This window comes from Rhamphochromis sp. 'chilingali' (assembly GCF_963969265.1).
Source record: "Rhamphochromis sp. 'chilingali' genome assembly, chromosome: 20".
Taxonomy (NCBI): Eukaryota; Metazoa; Chordata; class Actinopteri; order Cichliformes; family Cichlidae; genus Rhamphochromis; species Rhamphochromis sp. 'chilingali'.
In genome coordinates this window covers 32,893,650-32,906,513 of record NC_137947.1, presented here as the reverse complement: position 1 = coordinate 32,906,513, position 12,864 = coordinate 32,893,650, and the positions used below count along the sequence as shown (strand labels likewise).

General features: G+C 42.7%; 1 protein-coding gene across 1 annotated transcript; it reads left to right on the top strand.

Annotated features, from left to right (window-relative positions):
• The first annotated feature begins 1,766 nt into the window (after positions 1-1,766).
• Positions 1,767-11,026, top strand: cdk1 (cyclin dependent kinase 1). Its single transcript, XM_080868443.1, has 8 exons — positions 1,767-1,874; positions 2,465-2,507; positions 2,766-2,922; positions 3,276-3,399; positions 4,503-4,673; positions 5,436-5,599; positions 7,162-7,303; positions 10,784-11,026. The coding sequence occupies exons 2-8, from the start codon at positions 2,471-2,473 to the stop codon at positions 10,898-10,900; spliced, it is 912 nt and encodes a 303-aa protein (XP_080724569.1). The 5' UTR covers positions 1,767-1,874; positions 2,465-2,470; the 3' UTR covers positions 10,901-11,026.
• Positions 11,027-12,864: the final 1,838 nt, after the last annotated feature.

Below are 12,864 nucleotides of genomic sequence, written 5' to 3'. Positions count from 1 at the left end.
ATGATGCAGTGACACAGCGTAGGGTCATGTGTTAGTGGTGGGAACAGTCATATGGTTATTGTTCATGTGTCCAACAGCAGAGGGGAAGAAACTGTTCTTATGGCGAGAGGTTCTGGTGCGAATGGACCGGAGCCTCCTGCCTGAGGGGAGCAGGTCAAACAGACTGTGTCCAGGGTGAGAAGGGTCAGCTGAGATCCGAGCTGCACGCCCCAGTGTCCTGGAGGTGTACAGGTCCTGCAAAGATGGGAGTCTGCAGCCAATCACCTTCTCAGCAGAGCGCACAACACGCTGCAGTCTCTGTTTGTCCCTGATAGTGGCTCCAGCGTACCACACGGTGATGGAGGAGGTGAGGATGGACTCGATGATTGCAGTGTAGAACTGCATCATCGTCCGTGTTGGCAGGTTGAATTTCTTCAGCTGCCTCAGGAAGTACATCCTCTGCTGGGCTTTCTTGATGACGGAGGTGATGGTGGGCTCCCACTTCAGGTCCTGGGTGATGGTGGTACCCAGGAAGCGGAATGAGTCCACAGAGGTGATGGGGGTGTCAGTCAGGATGATGGGGGGGAGTGGGGCTGTGTGCTTCCTGAAGTCTCGGGGCAGAACAACTGAAGCACCTTAATCATGTGGAAATCCTTTCCATTATTTTTTATTTGACAAACAGGTGTGAAAAGAAAGAGTGAAAAAAGTGTAACTGAGTCAAAAAGGCATGATGTTGGAATCATGCAGTCATGATATTCATATGAGAGCTGAGCGCACTATTCCATCTGTCTAGCAAAGGATTTCACATTGGTTATTACAAAAAGGTAACATATGGTCTATTTGTATTTGGTATAAGGTACTAATCAATGTAAAAAAAAAAAAAATAGATAAACAACATTATGATTAAAAATATTAAAATGAAAAAAATGGGTTGGACATATCTCCTTAATCTCACACGAAATAGAAAAATATATTTCTCTAAGCAGAATATTGATCCATGTCTGCACAGTGTTATATGTTTAGAGTTGGCGCGGCTTACAGCATTACAGTGGGGACCACAGCGATTTTTAGCAGTAAAATATAAAATTAAAAATGCATACATTGTATCAGGATCTGAAAAGTGAAGTCAATGCAAAAGTGCCATAAACGTTGTTATTAATGATCACCAGGGAAAAAGTGCAAGCATTATTAATCAAATCAACAGCTGCCTCATCATATCTGCTTTCAACTTTAGGCATTGTTACTTCCTTATGTACTGACCCTTACCTTCCTTAATGCATTGTTAATGGATAGTACAGGGCCGCTGACATACAATTGGGGTAGTTATAGATATTATGCATTTCTGAAAGAGATATGTAGCCAATATTACACTTTTTCACTTAGCAAAAATAACTGCAAATGTGTCAGACTCCTGACTAAAAATGCACTACTTGCTAATACATGAAAATGAATATTAATATAGTAAACCAAATTAAGGCAGTTGAGCCATTTATCTTGATAAAGACCCCTACAGCAAATTTATAACAAGACACAAGAAGTAAATGTAGGCTATTTTTCTTGTATACGCATTCTGTGTAATCTACAACCTACACAACGATACGTATTTAATCTAACTGTAACTGTAGAAATTAATAGTATGTAAGTCAATCGGATCCTAGAAGTGGGTAGGGCTTAAATATCCCAGCGTCAGTGAACGCTCCCAAGGACATCGGCGGGTTGTCTCCCGCTCTAGCCACATGACAGCCTTCCTTTCCTCTTATTGGCTGTTTTGAAAATACATCCCGTGAGCTCATTGGACTGTTTTAACCTGCTGCTGCACTCCAGTCATTTCAAAAGAGTCCGGGAGCGGTCCAGCGGCAGTTTGTTCGTGTCTGTAAAAAACGAGGCACAAACAGGTAATTTTTTATATTTGTCAGTACAAGTGAAATTAAAATTTCACATTTAAAAGACTCCTTAGCTAATGCGGAACATAACGCCCGACACAACGTGTCTTAGCAGTTAGCATGACATTCAAAAAAGGTGCCTTTGACGGCTAAACACTTTGTTAAGCTAACGTTAGTGGTCCTCTCTTGGTCGTTAATCAGAAAAGCTAATTTCACGACTGCTTAATATCTAACCAGCCTTAGTTACTAAAACGAGTGAAAGAGCGACGGGAAAACGTGCGAGCTGCTTAATGCAACAAAACTAACGTTTCAAAACGTCCCCGTTCGTATTTTGAGGTAGCCTGCTGTTCTGGCGAAAGGCCTGTCTGCATTACTGTAAGTGGGTAAATTAACGTGACATGAGTTTCCAGTTTGAATGATTTCCGTACAAGTCGTGCTCGATACGAACAGGCTTGTTGTAAGTTCATTTTTAGATAAAAGGCCGATCTAACCTAATATCGACACTCAACAAATGATTAGATGTGTGTGTAAGCTGATCGAAGTGAATGCAGGTCCTCGGAAGTTGTTTACGTTACAGCCCGTTTTTCTCTTTCTCCTTTCAGGCAATAATGGAAGACTACCTGAAAATAGAGAAAATCGGAGAAGGTTAGTTTTAACGTATGGTTCATCTAAATTATTCACATGAAGCTCTACAAATGTTGATACTTCAAAAATGTGTAATTATGTGTGTAGTCAAGTTTTCTTGTGCATCTTGTAATCTCTGTTTGCTCAACAATCTCATGGTTATAAAGTTGTTCTAGTGTAACTTTTCTTTTGACAAGAATTACTTTGGTAACAAGTAATGATGTCCAGCAATTTGGAAGCTGCCAGCACATTTCATCCAGTGCTCGTGCTTTCCCCCAGGTACATATGGGGTTGTGTATAAAGGTAAGCACAAGGCAACGGGGCAAATTGTGGCTATGAAGAAGATCCGACTGGAGAGTGAGGAGGAGGGCGTTCCCAGCACAGCTGTCAGAGAGGTTTCTCTGCTCCAGGAGCTGAAACATCCCAATGTTGTACGGTAAGCTCTCAAGTTCTTTGTTTGACCTTAAAATCCTTTTGGTTTTTATAACATGAGGTTTGAATTTTTATATGTACAATACTTCTCTATATTCTCTGTATTGTCTGGTGCCCTTTGTGCAGCATGGAGAGACATGGTGTTGGTCAAACAATAGAAACTATTGTGAAGTTTTGAACATATGCATCAAGTTCATTATATAAATGCATGTGTAGCAATAGTTGACACTGCAGGATCAACAGTTTCAGTATTGTGCAGAGTGCTGGAAGAGGTCAAGTAGTTGCTGCTCAGTCACATCTAATGAGAAAATGTACACATAAAGTATGAACTCATGTGTATTTGTGTGCGTAATCCAGACTCCTAGATGTCCTAATGCAAGAATCTCGTCTCTACCTCATCTTCGAGTTCCTGTCCATGGACCTGAAGAAATACTTGGACTCCATCCCCTCTGGCCAGTACATGGACTCTATGTTGGTCAAGGTAAGTATTACATTAATTCAGTGGTGCAATAGTTGCTTGAACTCGAAGCTTTTAAATCTGAGATGGGTTACGTTTAGGGGTGGGTTTTTATAATCGATTCTGGCGTGGATAATGTGAAATCGATTCATTAAAATCCTGAATCGATTTTTTTAATATAAATTTATTTTTCCCAAAATGCCAGAATCTCAGGTGAAAGATCACAAACTTTCAATAACCACCAAACAGCTAAGACAGTAAACGAGAGCAGGAACACGGATTCTGCACAAAGACGTAAACACACAGCGCGACCCGCGGATCAGAGTCGGTGAGATGTCGCCTTTCTCACCTAATGGCACGGTCGGGGCCGACAGCTCGCTGATTCTGATGTGTCGGCGGGTCGGCGCTTTGTGTTTACGCCCTTTTTGCGCCGATTCTAAAGCTGTTAGTTTGATCTCCCTCCAAACTATATATTTTTTTCCGTTTACATACTTCTGTAAAGAAAACCTAATTTCTGCCGTTCAATACTGAACAAATGTAAGCTTTTTAAAATTATGCAAAACGCTCAGCCGTGTCTCTAATAAAACCTCTGTAACGTCAGAGGTGATGTTCATGTGTTCATTAATGGTTTTCTTTCGTTTTTGATGTACTGCAGAATATTTTTATAAAATCCAGGCCAGGAAAACCTTCATGTTTTTCTGTGTTTTATCTTCAGCTACTTTGACACAAAGGCCTCTGCTGTGATGCTCACACTTTTGATCAAGTCTTGCGTGTGTCAGCTTCTTTTTTTATAGATACAAAAATATGTAAATTTACTGATCTGAATTATAATATTTCTGACTGTCAAAATTTCCCAGATTCAAATCCAATCGAATCGATTCGGGGCCTTGTGAATCAGAATCGAATTGATTCTAGAAATCAGTGACGATACCCAGCCCTAGTTACGTTATCAGATAATATATTACATAATTGATAAGCCAAATTCTTAAAGTTACAGTGTGCAAAATGAGTAGATTGCAGTCTCAACCCTCCCAATTCAGGTGCTTTCTGTTACATTTTAAGGTTTTGTGTCATTTGGCTGCTGGTCAGCTCATCTAAAGATCTGCTCGTTCTCCAACACTGTTTAGAGCTACCTTTACCAGATATTGGAGGGCATCTACTTCTGTCACTGTCGCCGAGTGCTCCATCGTGACCTGAAACCACAGAATCTGCTGATTGACAACAAGGGCGTTATCAAACTGGCAGACTTTGGTTTGGCTAGAGCCTTTGGTGTTCCTGTCAGGGTCTACACCCATGAGGTAAGGATCCTTGCTCACAGCTCCTGGGATATGCAGGCCACTGCATCTCAAACCATTTCTTTTACTTTTTCTTGTAATTTTAAAAACCAAGAAAAATCCTTACAGATTTAGACCGACTCTGTACAGGTGACCCTCTGGGGTCGACGGGCGCATCACATGACCAATCTACGATGTGTCGCTTCAAGGCACTCGTGTTGAAAGTGAGGACTTCAAACTATGTACCAGTTTTGAAACGCCGCGTAAAACCAGAGTTGTGATTTTGCGTGATGCTTTTTCTTGAATGTTATTGTCACATTTAGCACAGGAAGAAACAGTAAAAGCATAATTTATTTTTATATTTATCATTTTATTTTTTCTCTTTTATATTTCACTGCATCATTGTTGTGCATTTTATTATTTTTCGTGATGTTTTACATTGTTAAGCACGTTGTTGGAAATGTGCTGCATGAATAAACCGGGTCAGGCAGCATTTGTTTGTGAGAGGGGAGAGTTTTAGAGCGACGCACAAATAAACTGCCGTCTGCTTTGTAATCGTAGTGGTTCAGAAACAGGCTGCAAGCGTTTCATACAACTGTGTTACAAAATGTTATAAAGTTACAAAAACAATTCATTAAACATGTTTATGGTTATTATAAACTGTCAGAATGAGACCATGAGTGTGAATCCAGACATGTGAGAATGACATCAAACAAGGCGGCGCGACTAGTTTGTAAATCTGACACGGTCACAAACAGCCTGGTATATCCTGCTTTGTGTTCCCAGGTTGTCACTCTTTGGTACCGGGCCCCAGAGGTCCTGCTGGGCTCACCCCGATACTCCACCCCCGTTGATGTTTGGAGCACTGGGACAATCTTTGCAGAACTTGCTACTAAGAAGCCTCTGTTTCATGGAGACTCTGAGATAGACCAGCTCTTCAGGATCTTCAGGTAGACACAGCAAAAACATCTTCATGTGTTTAGGAACAATAGAAGCTGAAGTTTAGTTGAACTGCTGATTTCAATTTGAATTGAGAACGACAGGCAAATATGAAGAACTGTTGGTGCGAGACAAGATGAGCTCAGCCTTTTGTGTGAGTGGGAGAGACGATGGGCTGAACCCGTGGATCTCATGTTTCCACGTGTGGTGTTCGTGTACTCACGAGGACTGGCTGTCCCTGCTTTGTGCCTGGCTCTTAAAGACTGCAGTCTGACTGTGCACACAACTACTGTGTCTGCTGTGGGGCAACCAACTCTGAGTGTAGCTTATCACTGTTAAAGGAAAGGCAAGAAAATCACAACAAATAAGTACCAAGTGTATATACAGTATGTACAGAGCTGATAGCATTGATTAGGGCTGAGGTCTGGTTGTCAATGACCTCAGCGTCCTGGATCTCCTGTGGGAGGACAGAAGCTTAAACACCTGGTGTCCTGAGTGTGTGCAGGTCCCCACAGTGATGGGTTTCCTCCAGGGAGGAAAAGAGGGGCCAGTAACGAGTGTTTTAGCCTCTGTTAATGACCCTTTAAGTGCCTCCCTGTGTGCAGTAGTACAGCTCAAGAACCACACAGACATGCAGTCGTCACCAGCTCCCTGTTCAGGTTCAGGTTTTAGATCCCTCAGTAAGTGGAGATGCTGATGGGTTATAGGTCAGCCTTGCTGAAGTTTTAGTCTGCACAGCATCACAGCAGCCAGTTCAGGCTGCTTATGGTCTGTCTGGGTAGTGGAACGATTGCGGCTGAATTCAGGGATGGTGGGCTGAAGGACTGGGACAGTGATGCACTGATGCTCTTAGTGAAGTGTGCACCTCGCACCATGACAGCTGAGCTGTGGCTTCCTTGAGTCTATTTACCGTGAAACATGTTCATCGTCGAGCACAGCATCACCCTCAGCTGTCATGCTGTTTCTGGTGTTGTAGTGGGTTAGGTTCTGGACTGCCTTATACATCTGCCAGGTCTCTAGCTGCGTAGATAAAAAAAGTAATTAGGTGGAACAGCAACCTCACACGTGTGATTGACATGTCACAGTTAACACATCTGTTACCTGGTATTCTTCTACATCATTACTTCATCAGGATGAAGCCTTTGAATGTAAGTGTGTGTGGTGAACAACAACACATTGTTGTTATAGCAAACATAAGTGCTACATAGCTATCTTAAACGCATAATCTGTTGTTGACTCTGTGTAGAGCCAGAGAAGTTGTGTTAGTGTTAATGTCACGTTGATGTCCTAACGTAGAGCTGACCGAGTCATTCCTACAGTTTGAGGCCGCCTGGATTGTGTGGAGAAGCAGGGATTGGTAAGATTAGGCCTGTAAGGCAGGGTTGGTGTTCACATCTCCACATTATTCTGGCAGCTATTTAAAACAACAACAACGAGTGTGTCTGTGTGTCAGATTTAAAACAGTCTGTTTTCTCTAAAGCTTCAGCTGTAGACTGTCTTTGGTGTTTTAACACTTTGTGGCTCATGGAAACAAACAAATGAACTGACCCTGGAGTCTTTGTCTTTTTTCCAGGACGCTGGGAACCCCAAACAATGATGTGTGGCCTGATGTCGAGAGTCTGCCAGACTACAAAAACACTTTTCCCAAATGGAAATCTGGCAACCTCTCGTCCATGGTGAAAAACCTGGATAAGAATGGCCTGGACCTACTGGCGGTAAGGACAAAGGCAGCACCACAGCATGCTAATTAAACCTGGAATAGAATAGAATAGCCTTTTATTCTCATTGTACAGCAAAGTGTGACCAGAGGGAAGCAGGTCAGACACCTGGTCACCTCACCTGGTTTCCTGAGGCTGGAGGTGTTTCTTTCTGTCCTCGTGACAAAGTTGTGATGGTGATATTCAACCAGGCTTTTTGAAAAGTATCTGTGTGGGTGCTTCACTATTGTTTGTTTTAACTCGACAGTCATGTAGAAATACTTGTGTCCCTCCCACGGGCCCCACGTATGATTGGTAGGAACTACTTTTTCTTCCGCCTTTCATAGTGAGATGTGAAATGCAGCTGTACTGTATCACGGCTCACGTGGGACTGAGTTGACAGTAAAGGCTGATTGTGTGTGCTTGCTCCATGTTCATGGAGAACGTGGAGCTTTATCACAGCTCTCTATACTTCAGTGTTATGAAGGGCATCATTTGAAATAAACTGCTTTTGATTTTCCAAACGCATGAAGCTTTTGTACAAAGTGTCAGATTAGAATCAAAGACACTAGCTTGACTTTTACTTGGTAACAGATCAGAAAGGAAATCAGTGTCACGCATCATCGGGGCTTCAGAGGTCACCGCCATCATGGGCTGCACGTGGTCGTTAGTTTCTGCATGAACGTGAACATTTATGGAGACATCAGGTGGAAGAGCTGCTGTAAGAAACCAGGACACACGAGCACCTATGAAGCTTTACACAACGATGTGAATGCTTAATCAGTGTTCACATGAATAATGGAGCAGTCCTTAGCAGGTGACGCCACATCATTCAACTAGAACAACATGCAGGTACAGAGCGCTGGTAAACCAGCGTTAGCAGCGGACTGACTTCTTTCTATATAAACTGGAACCTCGACTTACTGAATTAATTCGTTCCAGAGGGTCTTTCGTTAAGTCGAAGCACCCTTTTCCGTCGTGAGTGAGGCGATGCTGGCAGGAGACGACGTTCTTGGTGGAGGCTGAAGAAAGCACACGTACATAACATTATGGAATTTAGTTCTAAACTAAACTGAGTTCAATTCCACCATCAGGTCTTCCTGTGTGGAGTTTGCATGTTCTCCCCGTGTTTGCGTGGGTTCTCTCCGGGTACTCCGGCTTCCTCCCACCGTCCAAAGACATGCAGCTTGTGGGGATAGGTTAATTGGATAATCCAAATTGCCACTAGGTGTGAGTGCGAATGAATGTGAGTGTGAATGGTTGTCTGTCTCTGTGTGTTGGCCCTGCGACAGACTGGCGACCTGTCCAGGGTGTACCCCGCCTCTCGCCCTATGATAGCTGGGATAGGCTCCAGCGCCCCTGAAAAGGATAAGCGGAAGCGGATGGATGGAATTCTAAACTTTAACCCTTGGATGCACAACCTACCAGTACCTACACTCTTCCACGAGTGGGGTCAAAAATGACCCCAAATAGAAACAACGCATTTTGCTATAAACGCAGTTGTTATTCTTCAAAATCTTTAAAACAAAGAGTTGTAATATTTTCATATTTGAGGTGTTCCTCATAAAACATGTTTGTGACATGAGGCCCTTTGCATTTTTATTAGTTTTTTCATTAATTTTAAGAAATTGCAGTTTTTGTATCACTTGTATCACTTTTGTATGCTTGCTCTGCATATACTGCAGGAGCTCGGTCTTCCTTCTGAAAGGCACAAGTTGTTCATCCACTGTAACACAGTCACTGAGGATGAATTTCTGCCTGCAGTTGACCAGGAACAGGCCCATACGTAGCAGAAAGCTGCCATGTGGTTTGTTTTCGGTCGGTAGGCTCTGGTCCTCTTGTCATCAAAGTGCAGGAAACGGCAAATATCTTTAAATCTTTGAATTGCCATAGTGGCCTTGTACAATGGGTTATAGAGGACTCCCAAAAAGCACACCGACTGGTACATCCCAGTTCTTCTCACTTCCTGTGAGAATGGTCAATCAAATGAAGGCCAGGATGTTTGATTACATTTTTCCACTCTTTCCCCTGTCTGTGGCGACTCTTTGTGCCTCCATGTTTGTGCATGTCAGCACCTCTTCTATTAAATTATCAGACATGAACATCTTCCATGCATCTACTGGGGAGACAGTACTAGACCCAGGTGCAAGCCCTGGCTGACTAATTCAGAATATTGTGGCTAGAGCAGTAAGAGGGGCTCATTCTGTTAGACTCGATATCCATTTCCTCTTCAGAGGACTCATCAGAGGGCTCCTCTATGTCTGACTGGCCTTGTCCGGTGGGGTGGGGACAGTAGTCTGGGTCCTCTATATCTGAGATGTCAGATTCTGAGTCAGTGCCTCCCATCCGTCCGGGATCATTTATAGGGTAAGGTCCACAGGGATCCTAGCTGGCCTCATGGCAGCCGTGTTACTTTAAATATTTAAAAAAATATATCAGAAAGGACAATGTTTGAAATGCACAGGAAACTATAAACAGGGCTGCACATAAATGGTCCTCGGGTGTGCATTTGCTGTCAAAATAAAAGACGTGCACCAGATAAGAAGTTGGAACGCTCGTTTGCGTACATTAGATGTTCTGGAGGAGGACAGACATTTGTTCAGAACTCTAAAGATGTCGAAGAAGCAAGCTCCGTAAGCAATTACTTTGGCGTTCCTCCACCGCAAAAGAAGCGCGTATTCTATTAATTTCTGGGAATACTTTTATTTTGACAGCGAACCACTTATGTGCAGCCCTGACTATAAATCATGTATGTTACTGTGTAAAAATTAATTCTTGATCCATCAGAAGTGTAAGTGGGTCAGTCAGAGTTGCTAAGAATGAAAGTTTCATAGAAGATTCCACAGGAACTGCTTGGGGTCATTTTTGAGTGGGGTAGTGATACAAAAACTGCTTCTTCTTTTTTTTTCTTTTTTTTTAATTAATGAAAAAATTACTAAAAATGCAAATGGCCTCATGTTACAAACATATTTTATAAGGCATACCTGGAATATGAATATATTACAACTTTTTATTTTGAAGAAAAACAACCCGTGGGGTCATTAAATCACATTAATTCAAAGAAATCAGTGATGATATTTCTTTGTATTTATTCAGTGAAGTTTGTCTTTGCCATCAGTAGCTTTTCAGTTTAAACAAAGTGAATTTCCTGATTTGAAGTGTTTGCCCTGATGATGGGGGTGTGCAGGGCTAGCAGAAGCAAATGGATGATTGTTGTTTTAGATTTCAAGTGGTTGTCGTGAATTGTGAAACAGCACGGCAGCATGCGCCGCGCTTTGCAGTCGCAGTGTGTTTGTTTTTCAGAGGTTTTCTTTTTTTGCCTTGTCTATGTCACTAAGAAACTAGTCACCAGGATCGTTTCTAGCATTATAGGTCAGCAGTGGTGACACAGCACAGTATTCAGTGTTAAAGATGTTAACCTGGAGCTGGTGCCAGTTTCCAGTCCAGGAACTCCTGCATGTTCAGGTTTAATCGTCTGTTCTGGTCTCGTCTCTGTAGAAAATGCTGACCTACAATCCCCCCAAACGGCTCTCTGCCCGTGAGGCCATGACGCACCCTTACTTTGACGACTTGGACAAATCCACCCTGCCAGCTGCCAACATCAACAAAATCTGAAGTGCATACTGACTTTGCTTATTGACACATACCATTTGTGACTCTGTAAATATGTGTATGTGTATTTGTGTGTATCTGTGTGAGGAAAAAGTGTCAATCTTTAATAAAACTGCACTTTTTTTCTTTTTTCCTGCTCAGTTATTTGGACCTAATGTCTCGTTCTTTCCAACATCATGAAACGCGGCGGTGACGGTCAGGGTGTCTTATTTAAGGTTACTGAGTTTGCTTCACGGTAACTATGACGGGAAAGACACATTTCCCCATGTTACACTAAGTACGCCGTACTCACAACACCAATTGTACTGTGAGTAATTAGAAGTACTGTGTAATGTTATGTTAATCTCTGAGAGAACAAACAATTTCTCCCTCATACATCTCGAGGGGACACTTCCTGTGGATCTTTGGGGTTTTCTAAAGAAAAGGAGACTCAAACATTGTGCTGTACTTAAGGTGACTCATGCTGTGCTGTAAGTGTTCATGTTCAACTCTGTGTTAAATAAGAGCTTTATTTGAAGTTATAGTCGATGCATACAATAATCTGCAGCACACAGGCTCATCTCTGACGAGGGAGACGAGGTGAGTTTGTATTAAACGTAAGAACTTAAACATTTAACGCTGAGCGTTTCAGTTCAGGACACGTTTGCACTCAGAAACACCTGCAACTCAGCTTTGTGTTCATCTTTGTAACTTCAACACTTGTCTTTCAGTTGTGGGCAAAGGTCCCCAAACTTAGACTATCTTCACAGGCTCGTCCCAGCTAATAGGACGGTCATCGAAGTCATGTCCACCTGTACCTGAACTGAAGAGTTTGCAGCTGGCTCTGTGCTACTGTCCTGCATTAAAAACATAAAGAATAGGCCGACTGTCATAGGAGAAACTTGGGCTACGTTCACTCTGCAGGTGAAAGCGCATCAAATCCGATTTTTCTGACCCTCTGCGACCCATCTATCCAATCATGGTGTGACAGTGTGAACGGCACAAATCCCATATCTTCAAATCCGACCGGGGTCACCGTCGTATGTGGTGCTGAATCCGATACATATCTGATGTTTCAGAAAGCGACTGCTGTTTGATGGTCATGTCGCATTAAATCCGTCTTTTACATCACTGACACAAGACAGACGCTAATTATCAGCGCCGGAGAAGACATCACGAACGCTTCCTGGCCATCCGGTGAAACTGTTGGGAAGACAACGCTGGAGAAACGTGAACATTTTCTTTGTACTGTATAATCTGCAGCTTCTGACAGAAATCTGCAGCTATCCTTCGAAGCAGCGCTCCTCTAAAACAGCAATAAGGATCATTATTAGGTTATTTACATTATTATGTCAATAACAAAATAACTTAAAGCAAAAATTGGGAAACGTAAAGTCTGAAGTCTTTATATTAAGGACCATCAGTCAAACATACTGTTGCTCTGGGTCTAAACAGAGCGCGTTGTGTGTGACGTCTTATTTTGCGCATGCGGCCACTTTGAGCGTTCACACTAGAGCACGTTTGCTGTCGCATTTTATTTGTAGTGTGAACGAGCAGACAAAAAAAATCTGATTTGAGCATCAAGACCTGCAGAGTGAACGTAGCCTAAGATCCACCCCCGGTGACGATGAACTGGAGAATAGTTAAAAGAATGATGCTGCGTGGACCACTAGGCTGCACTCACACCCAGTGTTGAAGTGTGTTGCCGTGTTGTGTGGCGCCATGTGTTCAGTTGATGTGAGGAGAGGGATAAAGCAGGAGTGAGAACTAAGAGCTCCGTGTTGTCTGTGTTTACCTCCACAATACATGTAAAATCGAACCATTCGTTATCCTTGGAGAGCCAACGAGCATTACGACTGGACAATACTGAACTCGTTTACTAGTAAGTTGTAGTAATAAGTAGCAATATCGACTACACTCACTGGGCCTCAGAGCTGCCTGAATGTTTTACAGGTTAGATCAACCGTGGTGGCATGATGATGGCACCG